Source organism: Osmerus mordax, chromosome 13 (genome assembly GCF_038355195.1).
Source record: "Osmerus mordax isolate fOsmMor3 chromosome 13, fOsmMor3.pri, whole genome shotgun sequence".
Classification (NCBI taxonomy): Eukaryota; Metazoa; Chordata; class Actinopteri; order Osmeriformes; family Osmeridae; genus Osmerus; species Osmerus mordax.
In genome coordinates, this window is record NC_090062.1 from 15,645,372 (window position 1) to 15,659,515 (window position 14,144).

General features: G+C 51.1%; 1 protein-coding gene across 1 annotated transcript in view; it reads left to right on the forward strand.

Annotated features, from left to right (window-relative positions):
- LOC136955514 (ADAMTS-like protein 3) overlaps positions 1 to 13,330 on the forward strand; it is a 92,864-nt gene extending 79,534 nt beyond the window's left edge. The window contains exons 7-15 of the mRNA XM_067249230.1: positions 950 to 1,076; positions 3,880 to 3,954; positions 6,194 to 6,351; positions 7,141 to 7,252; positions 7,381 to 7,519; positions 10,369 to 10,419; positions 11,200 to 11,410; positions 11,510 to 11,657; positions 13,242 to 13,330. Coding sequence (XP_067105331.1) covers positions 950 to 1,076; positions 3,880 to 3,954; positions 6,194 to 6,351; positions 7,141 to 7,252; positions 7,381 to 7,519; positions 10,369 to 10,419; positions 11,200 to 11,410; positions 11,510 to 11,657; positions 13,242 to 13,330 — 1,110 coding nt within the window. The remainder of the gene's footprint in view (positions 1 to 949; positions 1,077 to 3,879; positions 3,955 to 6,193; positions 6,352 to 7,140; positions 7,253 to 7,380; positions 7,520 to 10,368; positions 10,420 to 11,199; positions 11,411 to 11,509; positions 11,658 to 13,241) is intronic.
- Positions 13,331 to 14,144: the final 814 nt, after the last annotated feature.

A 14,144-nucleotide genomic window follows, 5' to 3' on the forward strand; every position in this document is an offset into this window, starting at 1 on the left:
GCGGTGGCTCCCCTGGTCTCCGCTGTCTCGCTGTGGCGTGTGGACTCAGATGAGGTAAAGTAGAGAGGCCGCCCGGGCTACTCCTGCCTGTGCCGCTGGACGGCCATCAAACGCCGCCCCTGGTGTCTGAGCTTCATCACATGGCAGTCCCAGAGGACGCAGGCCCCTCCGCTCAGCTAAGCACACACAGCTGCTGGCTGTCTGCCCTGCCAGCCCGAGAAGCACGGTGGGGGATGTTGGCAGAGGGAGACTGCCGTTGGCACAGCTGGCGGAGGTGTGCTGGCAGGCTCCATTCAGGAGCCTTGCTGGAGTGATGGATTTAGCAGGAGAGGTAGAAGGTAGCCTGGCTCTCACAGTGACAGAATGGGGCCAAGATTCCTCCCAGTGTATATGGATTAATAATACACAACATGAAAACCAGCAGGCGTGAAGAAGGGAAATAAACAGGATTCCTGAAAGCAGAGGCCGCGATTGTGGGGATGTGTGTGTGGATGTGTGGTGGGGATGTGTGTGTGGATGTGTGGTGGGGGATGTGTGTGTGGATGTGTGGTGGGGGATGTGTGTGTGGATGTGTGGTGGGTGTGTGTGTGGTGTGGATGTGTTTGTAGGGATGTGTGTGGTGGGGTGTGTGTGTGGTGTGGATGTGTTTGTGGGGATGTGTGTGGTGGGTGTGTGTGTGGTGTGGATGTGTTTGTAGGGATGTGTGTGGTGGGTGTGTGTGTGGTGTGGTAGGGATGTGTGTGGTGGGTGTGTGTGTGGTGTGGATGTGTTTGTAGGGATGTGTGTGGTGGGTGTGTGTGTAAGAGATGTGTGTTTAGGGATATCTGTACTACATTCTCCTCCCTCTCTCTGACTCTCTCTCTCTCTCTCTCTCTCTCTCTCTCTCTCTGTGTGTGTGTGTGTGCGTGTGTGTGCGTGTGTGTGCGTGTGTGTGCGTGTGTGTTGGCAGGAGGTGGGCTGTGACCGGCAGCTGGGCAGCGGCGCTCGAGAGGATAACTGTGGCTTGTGTGCTGGTGACGGCTCCACGTGTCGCCTGGTGCGAGGACAGGCCCTGCCTCACGTCACGCTGGAACAACGTAGGTATACCCCCCCACCCCCCCCTACGCCCTCCCTCTCCACCTCCCCCTACCAACCTAGGTATACCCACCCACCCCCCCTACGCCCTCCCTCTCCACCTCCCCCTACCAACCTAGGTATACCCCCCCCTACGCCCTCCCTCTCCACCTCCCAGCTTGGATTGGTCCCCTTGTCCAGGCATGGGTCTCTGTTCTGACCCAGGGTGTTTATGTACCTGGGGTACCAGCATGCCTTCTGGCTAAGACTGCTGCTACCAGATGGAGCTGCACATGTGTTTCAACATGGAGTCTCGCTTTTTATTGTGTGGGTTTTCATAAATCAGAATGTCTGGAGATTAAATTCATAACTGCTTTTTAGCTGCCACTGTTTGGCGTTTTATGTGAGAAATTCATTTTCTTTTGCTCGGAATACGTTTAGGACGTTAAATACCATGGCACAAACAGTGACTTTGAGGATGTGTGGTTTGTAAATAAAAAGTAATTGATTTGAACTCGGGTCTCCCCTGTGCTGGTTTAGAATTCCTCAAATCTTCATTATTAACATATTTGAATTCATAATTTCAGTTTGAACGCCTCGCTCGCTGACATCAACAGCTCAGCATCCCTGGAACTTTAATGTAGTAGCTATTGGCCCAGGGTATATTTACATAATCCATTTATTAGCTTTCCAGCTGAGGTATTGTATCAAATTTTTCAAATGAACTTGTTTTTGGCACGCACAGTACTGAGGAGTTGAAATAAACATGGCTGACCGCTTGAAAAAACATCAGCATTAAAGTTAACAGCCAGAAAACGTAAATATTTATGTCTCTCTTTTAATTGTTGGTGGGTGTTTTGCTATGTGTCATCCTCCGTCCAGAGCTGCCGGTCTTTGATCACTCAGAAGTCTGCCGTTGGACTGTAGTCCAGCATCAAGCTCTCAATGGAAAACCAGAATCGTTGAAAGGTGCCATGAGGTTAGCTGAGTGAAACCCATTTGAAATCCAAGCTTAGTATGTTTCTCTGTCCCTTCTCCCAGTACCCTAGCTTGCTTCTGCTTGCTAGCACACAAGGCTGTCTTTGTACACTGTCCTAATAGAGATGGCATCCGTCTGCTGCCGTGGAAAGAGACCTTATATTGTGTTTGGACAGTCCCCTGCATCAGCATGGGCTGCCAGTTGCACTTAAGTCCCCCCTCCTCGTCCAAGAGTCACTCCCGTTCCGAAGCGAGCGCTCAAACGGAGTCAGACAAAGAAATACTGGAGCTTTTGTTTCAGTGAGCAGGCGTTTTCATAGCATCATGCCCGTTCCCTTAAAGAGCCTGTTTAACCAGATCTATGAGTAACCTAATCCAAGCGCATTATGCTCTCTCTAATAAAGACCGTCTAGCCAATAACTCACCGTAGCCCTCGCTGACACAGACCTTTCCCTGGGCTCCCAGAGAGGAGCTGGCACAGCGGGGCCCACATCGCCCTAGTCTGGGCCTGGCTCTCCAGGCTCTGAAATGGGCGTTGGGATCTGGGTTCTAGTGGTCTAGTGGTCTAGTGGTCTAGGGGTCTAGGGGTCTAGGGTCTGGAGGTGTAGAGGAGTCCGGGGACAAGCTCATAATGAAGACTGTTCTGTCAGGTCAATTCCTCTGTGGTCAGACACCACTGCTCCCTGCCTCCCCCATGATACACACACACACACACACTCACACACTCACACACACTCACATACAAACACGTTCACACTATCCTGTTTGTTTATCATACATAATTTATGATTGTGAATGGTGTCCCTCTTTGTGTCTAGAATATGAATCGACTGTATTAATCCCTCTTGTCCAGGTCCAGTCATGATAGACTGATTTAAACTGAACTCTTAACAGCCTAACAATGTTTCATTTCCATAATTTGTTTGGAAGGTCACTTTATAACGTATCTGGCTCAACCTTTTTTTCCTTCAGACGATCGAAAAAGAAATGAAATGGCATGAATTGATTTCATCACCCTCATAAATTCAGAGTGTTGCCGATACAGTTTCCAAGCGTAATTATTTTTGGGCACCAGAGACTCTGGCCGACATCCAGAGCAGCTTAATTGTTGCACGGGTTGCCCGTTTGCAGCCAGAGGGAAAAGTAGCCTTCCTAAACTACAGAAATAGCATTAGCACTTCACTCCTCTATAAAGCTCTCACCTCCTTAGCAAGCTGCCGCCCTCAGCCACATCGGGATACTCAGGCGGCACCTGAAAATGCAGTATTTTTGAACGTAACAAAGTGAAAGTCATCCTACAGCCAGAAAGAGCTTTTTCACATACAGAAGCATATCTGCAGCCCTGTGTGTGCTGGTAGGGCAGAGATCACATTTCAACACATGGGCTTATGGTATAGACACATGCATAATATATATACTGCTAGTTTGGTTGTAGAGACATTCTCTCTCACTCTCACACACTCACAGGCACATAACTGTACACGTATGTAAAATGCTCTTTTCCTTTGGCAAAAAGAAAGTCATGCTGTTTTGAGTATGTTTCTTAATATTGTTTTCCTTGTTTCCAGTTAGCACATTAAGACTTGGCCAATGGAGTGGCAGAGTTCAGGTTATCACTGCTAATTTATACTTGGGGTCAGAATTACAGAGTATGCTTTTACACTGAAGCATTCTTTTCTTTTTATTCAATCTCTTTGGTATTTCAGCACGGTTGTATTTGTCCTCATCACAGTTGATAAGTGATCATGGTCGAGTACTTCAACACGTCGTATCCAAATGCTTGCAGATGTGAAACAGTGAGTTAACAGCTTGTGTGTGTGTGTGTGTGTGTGTGTGTGTGTCCTGCAGCTGTGAAGACGGTGCTGGAGGTTCCCCAGGGCAGTCGAGGTGTGAGGCTGAGTGCCAAGGGCCCACATCACATTAGTGAGTAGATGCATTGTCCGTACACATGTATACAAACAAACATCATCTTCCATGTCATGCTTTGCCACTGCAGACCTTAAAGGGATTCTGCCTACTCCAGAGATGCTGAGCACAGAGAAGTACAGAGAGATTAATAACAGCAGGAGAGAGGGATAGGAGAGGAGAGAGGGAGAGGAGAGAGGGAGAGGAGAGAGGGAGAGGGAGAGGGAGAGGGAGAGGAGAGAGGGAGAGGAGAGAGGGAGAGGGAGAGGGAGAGGGAGAGGAGAGAGGGAGAGGAGAGAGGGAGAGGGAGAGGAGAGAGGGAGAGGGAGAGGGAGAGGAGAGAGGAAGAGGAGAAAAGAGAGGAAGAGGAGAGAGGAGAGGAGAGAGGGAGAGAAGAGAAGAGGAGAGAGGAGGGAAAGGAGAGAGGGAGATCGGAGACGAGAGAGATCGGAGTTAGTGAGAGAGAGAGGCGGGGGGTTGGGAGAGAGAGAAGAGAGACCAAGAGATGAAGGTTAGTAGCAGAGAGAGAGGGGGTTAGGGAGAAAGAGAGAGGAGAGAGAGGGCGATGAGGTTAGTAAGAGAGAGAGATGGGGGGGTTTGGAAAGAGAGAAGAGAGAGATGGGGATTAGCCAGAGAAAAGAGAGAGATGGGTTTAGCGAGAGAAAAAGAGAGAAAGAGAAGGGGTGGGGGTTAGAGAGAGAGAGAGAGAGAGAGAGAGAGAGAGAGAGAGAGAGAGAGAGAGAGAGAGAGAGAGAGAGGGTAAGAACGGAACCTTGGCTTGTGTTGGAGCTTGTGCTTGTCATATTTATGGACTGTGTTTCCTGTGTGTACATTGCCAGTATGTTTGCTATTGATACTGTATGTGTGTGCGTAGGTGTTAGTGTGCGTGAGTGGAGTGGTGTTAGACTGCTTAGAGTATTGAACGGATCTCTACAGTGTGATCTATGAATGTGTGTTGTGTGTGGTCCCACTAAGTGTGTGTGGTGTGTGGGCTCAGTAAGTTTGTGTGTGTGTGTGTGGTCCCAGTACAATAGGTTTGTGTGCGTGGTCAGTGTGTGTAAGTGTGTGTGTGTGTGGTCACAGTACAATAAGTATGTGTGCGTGGTCAGTGTGTGTACGTGTGTGTGTGTGTGTGGTCCCAGTACAATAAGTATGTGTGCGTGGTCAGTGTGTGTACGTGTGTGTGTGTGTGTGTGGTCCCAGTACAATAAGTATGTGTGCGTGGTCAGTGTGTGTACGTGTGTGTGTGTGTGTGTGGTCCCAGTACAATAAGTATGTGTGCGTGGTCAGTGTGTGTACGTGTGTGTGTGTGTGTGTGTGTGCGTGTGTGTGGGGAGACCTCCAGCTGACTCACTGGAGGCAGCATCACGATGCACTGGAGGTCCAACATCACTGTATACCCAAGAGCTCCAGGCTTAACTGGATGTGTGTTTGGTCAGATGTTTCAGGAGGGGGAGTTAGAGTGACCTTGAAATGACTTTAGCAGATCGTTTGTCAGACATCAGGAGACTTGTGTGGCGGACGTGGAAGAGAGGAGTGAAGTTTAAAGGGGAAAAGACCACAGTAAAAGGGGGGAAACTAAACACACAGAGTCCCCTGTAGCCCAGTTCACTGTTCATACACTCTGATCTCTGTATCATCAGGAGAGAGGGTCTTTTAGGTGTATTTAGATTCAAAATCGCTTATTTTTGTGAAGGGGCCTAGGCTATGTGGCTGTTAATGGTTTCAAGTTGTGAAACTACTTTAAATTATGTTGGAAATTACTACAACATAGATGGTCATTTCAGAAACATTTGTTGAAATAATCGAGTGTTTGAAATGCTGTTGTTTGAGTCAGTTTATTTGAGAAACCAGTTTTTCATTTTTCTGTAATAAACGATATTGTCAGAAAAAACACCTTGTTAGTGATAGAGAAACAAAACATGAGAAAGAGGTAGAGAGAGAGTGAGAGAGAGAGAGAGAGAGAGAGAGAGAGAGAGAGAGAGAGAGAGAGAGAGAGAGAGAGAGAGAGAGAGAGAGACAGAGAGGAGAAGTGACAAGAAAAAAGCAGAGGACTGGGCGGGCAACAGATGATTATAATTATGTTCTCCACAAAAACATAACCTCGACTACACAGTGTTTATTATCCCTCACACCAACTTTAGGGTTACACGAATTGGTGTCACAAGAAAGTGTTTATCTTCACATGCTTTGATGTCTTCAACGCATATCTCCCTCTTTCTTTTTCCCTCTCCTTCTCTCTCCCTGTCTCTCTCAGTCATCGAGGCTGTCCCTGTGCAGGGGAAGAGAGAGGAGCACAGCCTGCTGTCCACAGGGTCCTTCCTGATAGGGAACACCAGCCTGGACTACCAGCGAGGGACGGATAGACAGACACTCAGGGCTCACGGACCGCTCAGAGCCGATTACATCATCAAGGTGAGACACGCAAGAACTTGACAAGACCCCAGTTTGTGACTCTGTAATCCTCCTTTTAGTCCTCCCTGGGTGGGAGGGGTCTTTGTGAAGCAAGGAGGAAGTGACCTCAGGGTGCAGCATTTTGGAGGAGTTGGACAGAAATGTAAAAAAAAAGTTGTTATCTAATGTTCGTTTCTCTTGTTTATTAAACATAATTATTAATGTTGACATAATTCATGTGATTACACAGATTGTGTGAGGGAATGGGACCCAAAGCCCTGATTGCAGAATATCTGCAGACTGATGAGGCATGCTAGGCTGGTTTGGGTTGGCAACCAAGTCTGTATCCAAACATCTACAGTTCTGAACAGGGTTTCTAGGTCCATCATTAGGATGTGGTTACATTACATTTACATTTTAGTCATTTAGCAGACGCTCTTATCCAGAGCGACTTACAGTAAGTACAGGGACATTCCCCCGAGGCAAGTAGGGTGAAGTGCCTTGCCCAAGGACACAACGTCAGTTGGCGTGACCGGGAATCGAACTGGCAACCTTCGGATTACTAGCCCGATTCCCTCACCGCTCAGCCACCTGACTCCCCAGAACACACTGTCTGCCTCTACAGCCTAAAGACGCCCTCAGCGTCACCTCCATGTGGACAGCAGATGGATGGAGCACTTAGGGCAGGGACACAAGGAGACAAGGGAAGAAGTAAGTATGTAGACTATTGAGATTCCCCTTGAACTTCCTCTGTCCTACCCCCCCCTATCCCCCCATCCCCCCCCGCCCCCCATCTCCATCCATCTCTAGGTCAAGTACGGCGGGCCCAGGGACACTGTGATCCAGTTCCTGTTCTACCAGCCAATCAGATACCAGTGGGTGGAGACAGACTTCTTCCCCTGCTCTGTGACCTGTGGAGGAGGTGAGACTGGCTGCCTCACGAGCCAGAGGGATGCTAGGTCAACATGGTTGAATGTGTGTGTGACCCAGCATCAACCCAGACTGCTAGGACAGAGTTGCTGAGGGAGTGTGTGTGTGTGTGTGTTCCAGGATACCAGCTAAACTCTGCTGAGTGCACAGACATCCGGACCAACCAGAGCACCTCAGAACAGCTGTGTCACAACTACCCTGAGAACAACAAGCCCACGCCCAAACTGAAGGAGTGCAACATGGATCCCTGTCCAGAGAGGTGCAGGATACCTGAATTACTGTGTGTGTGTGTGTGTGTGTGTGTGTGTGTGTGTGTGTGGTTGATGTGGGTGTGTGTGTGTGGTTGTCTGGGTGGGTGTGGTTGATGTGGGTGTGGGTGTGTGTGTGTGGTTGTCTGGGTGGGTGTGGTTGATGTGGGTGTGGTGTGTGTGTGGTTGTCTGGGTGGGTGTGGTTGATGTGGGTGTGGGTGTGTGTGTGTGGTTGTCTGGGTGGGTGTGGTTGATGTGGGTGTGTGTGTGTGTGTGTGTGGTTGTCTGGGTGGGTGTGGTTGATGTGGGTGTGTGCGTGTGTGGTTGTCTGGGTGGGTGTGGTTGATGTGGGTGTGTGCGTGTGTGGTTGTCTGGGTGGGTGAGGTTGATGTGGGTGTGTGTGTGTGTGTGTGGTTGTCTGGGTGGGTGTGGTTGATGTGGGTGTGGGTGTGTGTGTGTGGTTGTCTGGGTGGGTGTGGTGGGTGTGGTGTGTGTGTGGTTGTCTGGGTGGGTGTGGTTGATGTGGGTGTGTGTGTGTGGTTGTCTGGGTGGGTGTGGTTGATGTGGGTGTGTGTGTGTGGTTGTCTGGGTGGGTGTGGTTGATGTGGGTGTGTGTGTGGTGTGTGTGTGGTTGTCTGGGTGGGTGTGGTTGATGTGGGTGTGCGTGTGTGTGTGTGGTTGTCTGGGTGGGTGTGGTTGATGTGGGTGTGGGTGTGGTGTGTGTGTGGTTGTCTGGGTGGGTGTGGTTGATGTGGGTGTGGGTGTGGTGTGTGTGTGGTTGTCTGGGTGGGTGTGGTTGATGTGGGTGTGGGTGTGGTGTGTGTGTGGTTGTCTGGGTGGGTGTGGTTGATGTGGGTGTGTGGTGTGTGTGTGTGTGTGTGTGGTTGTCTGGGTGGGTGTGGTTGATGTGGGTGTGGGTGTGGTGTGTGTGTGGTTGTCTGGGTGGGTGTGGTTGATGTGGGTGTGCGTGTGTGTGTGTGGTTGTCTGGGTGGGTGTGGTTGATGTGGGTGTGGGTGTGGTGTGTGTGTGGTTGTCTGGGTGGGTGAGGTTGATGTGCGTGTGTGTGTGTGTGTGTGTGGTTGTCTGGGTGGGTGTGGTTGATGTGGGTGTGCGTGTGTGTGTGGTTGTCTGGGTGGGTGTGGTTGATGTGGGTGTGTGTGTGTGGTTGTCTGGGTGGGTGTGGTTGATGTGGGTGTGCGTGTGTGTGTGGTTGTCTGGGTGGGTGTGGTTGATGTGGGTGTGTGTGTGTGGTTGTCTGGGTGGGTGTGGTTGATGTGGGTGTGGGTGTGGTGTGTGTGTGGTTGTCTGGGTGGGTGTGGTTGATGTGGGTGTGCGTGTGTGTGTGTGGTTGTCTGGGTGGGTGTGGTTGATGTGGGTGTGGGTGTGGTGTGTGTGTGGTTGTCTGGGTGTGTGTGGTTGATGTGGGTGTGGGTGTGGTGTGTGTGTGGTTGTCTGGGTGGGTGTGGTTGATGTGGGTGTGGGTGTGGTGTGTGTGTGGTTGTCTGGGTGGGTGTGGTTGATGTGGGTGTGGGTGTGGTGTGTGTGTGGTTGTCTGGGTGGGTGTGGTTGATGTGGGTGTGTGGTGTGTGTGTGTGTGTGGTTGTCTGGGTGGGTGTGGTTGATGTGGGTGTGTGGTGTGTGTGTGTGTGTGTGTGGTTGTCTGGGTGTGTGTGGTTGATGTGGGTGTGTGTGTGTGGTTGTCTGGGTGGGTGTGATTGATGTGGGTGTGGTGTGTGTGTGGTTGTCTGGGTGGGTGTGGTTCATGTGGGTGTGTGTGTGTGTGTGTGGTTGTCTGGGTGGGTGTGGTTGATGTGGGTGTGGGTGTGGTGTGTGTGTGGTTGTCTGGGTGGGTGTGGTTCATGTGGGTGTGGGTGTGTGTGTGGTTGTCTGGGTGGGTGTGGTTGATGTGGGTGTGGTGTGTGTGTGTGTGGTTGTCTGGGTGGGTGTGGTTGATGTTGGTGTGCGTGTGCGTGTGTGTGGTTGTCTGGGTGGGTGTGGTTGATGTGGGTGTGCGTGTGTGTGGTTGTCTGGGTGGGTGTGGTTGATGTGGGTGTGCGTGTGTGTGTGTGTGGTTGTCTGGGTGGGTGTGGTTGATGTGGGTGTGCGTGTGCGTGTGTGTGGTTGTCTGGGTGGGTGTGGTTGATGTGGGTGTGGGTGTGGTGTGTGTGTGGTTGTCTGGGTGGGTGTGGTTGATGTGGGTGTAGGTGTGGTGTGTGTGTGGTTGTCTGGGTGGGTGTGGTTGATGTGGGTGTGTGGTGTGTGTGTGTGTGTGGTTGATGTGGGTGTGTGGTGTGTGTGTGTGTGTGTGTGGTTGTCTGGGTGTGTGTGGTTGATGTGGGTGTGTGTGTGTGGTTGTCTGGGTGGGTGTGATTGATGTGGGTGTGGTGTGTGTGTGGTTGTCTGGGTGGGTGTGGTTCATGTGGGTGTGTGTGTGTGTGTGTGGTTGTCTGGGTGGGTGTGGTTGATGTGGGTGTGGGTGTGGTGTGTGTGTGGTTGTCTGGGTGGGTGTGGTTCATGTGGGTGTGGGTGTGTGTGTGGTTGTCTGGGTGGGTGTGGTTGATGTGGGTGTGGTGTGTGTGTGTGGTTGTCTGGGTGGGTGTGGTTGATGTGGGTGTGTGTGTGTGTGTGTGGTTGTCTGGGTGGGTGAGGTTGATGTGGGTGTGTGTGTGTGTGTGTGTGTGTGTGTGTGTTTGTGTGTGTGTGTGGTTGTCTGGGTGTGTGTGGTTGATGTGGGTGTGGGTGTGGTGTGTGTGTGTGTGTGTGGTTGTCTGGGTGTGTGTGGTTGATGTGGGTGTGGTGTGTGTGTGTATGTGGGCCTGCATCTGAACACTTTGTTCTGCTCCTGTCTGCTCCTGTAGTGATGGATTTAAAGAGGTGATGCCCTATGACCATTTCCAGCCACTACCTCGGTAAGTGACTTGGATCTACCACTCACTGTATGGTGCTCCTCTACCAATCCCACTGCTCCTCTACCAATCCCACTGCTCCTCTGCCAATTCCACTGCTCCTCTACCAATCACACTGCTCCTCTACCAATCCCACTGCTCCTCTACCAATCCCATTGCTCCTCTACCAATCCCACTGCTCCTCTACCAATCCCATTGCTCCTCTACCAATCACACTGCTCCTCTACCAATCACACTGCTCCTCTACCAATCCCATTGCTCCTCTACCAATCACACTGCTCCTCTACCACAGCACAACCCTTCAACAGCACTGGATTGAAAATAGACCTCAGCCCACAACTGTCTATGACTTCACCCATGCATCCGTTTATAGTCCAAATGCCTCATTCTGCTCATGAATGTAGTGGGTTCTGCCCGATTGGGAGCTATGTAAACATGGACATTTAAGGCCTGGTCAGGGAGTTTGTGTGCCTGCCTGCCTGCCTGCCTGCCTGCTTGTTTGTCTGTCTGCTTGTTTGTCTGTCTGTCAGTAAGGTGTCAGTAAGGTGCAGTAAGGTGCAGTCAGGTGCAGTAAGGTGCAGTCAGGTGCAGTAAGGTGCAGTAAGGTGCAGTCAGGTGCAGTAAGGTGCAGTAAGGTGCAGTAAGGTGCAGTCAGGTGCAGTAAGGTGCAGTCAGGTGCAGTAAGGTGCAGTCAGGTGCAGTAAGGTGCAGTAAGGTGCAGTAATGTGCAGTAAGGTGCAGTCAGGTGCAGTACAGCAGCACAGCTGACCCTGTCGTCCCCAGCTGGGAGCAGGGTCCGTGGACGGCGTGCTCGGTGTCGTGTGGCGAGGCGGGGGGCTGGCAGGACCGCAGCGTGGTGTGTGTGGAGGAGGACACACACGGACAGATCGCGCAGGTGGAGGAGTGGAAGTGCACACACTCCCCCCGGCCAATCACGCGCCAGTCCTGCAACACCTTCACCTGTCCGCAGTGGGTTGCCATGGAGTGGTCTCAGGTGAGAGCATAGCTGGACTCTCATCGATGCCCGGAACTTGCTAGAACCGTGTGGACCAGGTGCAATCTCTGAGTTGGTTCTGGTGTGTGTGTGTTGCAGTGCACAGTGACGTGTGGGCGGGGCCTGCGCTACAGGGTGGTGCTGTGTATGGATCACCGCGGGCAGCACACCGGAGGCTGCAGCTCTGCTCTCAAACCCCTCATCAAGGAGGACTGTCTGGTGCCCATCGCATGCCACAAACCCAAAGGTAGGGCCCTGGCCTCACTGTGTGTGAGTGTGAGTGTGAGTGTGAGTGTGAGTGTGAGTGTGAGTGTGAGTGTGAGTGTGAGTGTGAGTGAGAGAGAGAGAGAGAGAGAGAGAGAGAGAGAGAGAGAGAGAGAGAGAGAGAGAGAGAGAGAGAGAGAGAGAGAGAGAGAGAGAGGTTCTCAGCCTCTAAAGATGGATGTTAGTGAGTGGGAGGCACCAGCTTGCTCTTAAAAGCGACTCTGCTCATCAACTTAAATCACCATCGGTTTATTTATACCCTCTCTGGCTCCCCAAATAATCATCCTGACTTCATAACAGTTTTTTTAAGCTAACATTTCAGTCTAGAAAAAGCTAATATTTTAGAGGACCATATATTCCAGATGTCTACTCGGATGCCAGTTATGAGTTAACATAATAACTGAAGCTTCTTACCATGAGCCAAACCCAGATACCTCAGTGAAGGGCGTGCACACACACACACACTCAGTCCCCTTCCAGACGCCACACTCCTCTCTCCTGTCTCCCAGCCCAGTGCTAGCTGTGATAATGAGCTGGGTTAATGGTCTGGTACATACATAGTTGGTTGACAGACGGAGATTTATGGTTGCCAATATTGGCAGTGTGAGAACATGCAGTCGTGAGGGCTGGGTACCTGACAGCCCTCTCTAGAACATGCAGTCGTGAGGGCTGGGTACCTGACAGCCCTCTCTAGAACATGCAGTCCTGTGGGCTGGGTACCTGACAGCCCTCTCTAGAACATGCAGTCGTGAGGGCTGGGTACCTGACAGCCCTCTCTAGAACATGCAGTCGTGAGGGCTGGGTACCTGACAGCCCTCTCTAGAACATGCAGTCCTGTGGGCTGGGTACCTGACAGCCCTCTCTAGAACATGCAGTCCTGTGGGCTGGGTACCTGACAGCCCTCTCTAGAACATGCAGTCCTGTGGGCTGGGTACCTGACAGCCCTCTCTAGAACATGCAGTCCTGTGGGCTGGGAGTCCGTGGACCGGCCTGCCTCACTGTGACTCGGAACAGTTCTGAGCCCAGTGAAGCCACAGGTTCCCTCTGATGCGGTTGCTGTTACTGATCTGATCCAGAGTCTGTTCCTATTACTGATCTGATCCAGAGTCTGTTCCTGTTATTGATCTGATCCAGAGTCGGTTCCTGTTACTGATCTGATCCAGAGTCTGTTCCTGTTGTTGATCTAATCCAGAGTCTGTTCCTGTTACTGATCTGATCCAGAGTCTGTTCCTGTTACTGATCTGATCCAGAGTCTGTTCCTGTTGTTGATCTGATCCAGAGTCTGTTCCTGATATTGATCTGATCCAGAGTCTGTTCCTGTTGTTGATCTGATCCAGAGTATGTTCCTGTTGTTGATCTGATCCAGAGTCTGTTCCTGTTGTTGATCTGATCCAGAGTCTGTTCCTGTTGTTGATCTGATCCAGAGTCTGTTCCTGTTACTGATCTGATCCAGAGTCTGTTCCTGTTGTTGATCTGATCCAGTCTGTTCCTGTTACTGATCTGATCCAGAGTCTGTTCCTGTTGTTGATCTGATCCAGAGTCTGTTCCTGTTGTTGATCTGATCCAGAGTCTGTTCCCGTGGAGGCGAAGCTGCCGTCCGTCAAACAAGCCCAGGAGCTGGAGGAGCAACGAGCTGCTACGGAGGAGCCTACGTGAGTACACACACACACCCACCCACACGCACAGACACACACACACACACACACATACACACACACTCACACACACATGCAAACACACACACATGCCAACACACACACACACACACATATATATATAACGCAGCATGTATACAGACTTTACGGGTTCATTAGGGGTCCCCAGTTTGTACTTCTCTGACCACAGCTTGCTCTGTAGTAGTGGACCTCCTCCCTCCCTCACCTCTCTGGGTTTCTGGAACACCAAACTCCCCCTACGTCCTAATATTAGTTAGCAGAGTTAATCTCCTCCATCTCTGAAACAGTACCTCGGAACAATAACAACCCACACAGACCGCCTGGCTGAGATACAATGCAGGCAGCAGCCCTACACACACACACACACTCGCACACACTCACTCACACACACTCGCACACACCCGCACACACTCGCACACACCCGCACACACTCGCACAACCCTCTGCCTGAGAGAAACCTCGTCCTTTGCGGTGGACCAAAGGCATCCATCTCAGGGTTTATTAAAGTATGTGGGGGACATGTGTTTAAGAGTTCACACTGGTGGGGGCTGTGATTGTAAGAGAGAGAGAGGTTGAGAGAGAGAGAGAGAGAGAGAGAGAGGGAGGGAGAGGAGAGAGAGAGAGAGGGGGGGGGGAAGGGAGGTGAGAAAGAGCAGAGCTCTCCAGGAGCTATATTTGGGGGAACACAGAGAGCAGAGTGTCTTTGTAGAGTTGCTTTCCACATGGGTGATCTTTCCCTTTATCAGTCGTGAACTGGAAGTCTCAGAGTGTGTGTGTGTGTGTGTGAGAGGAAG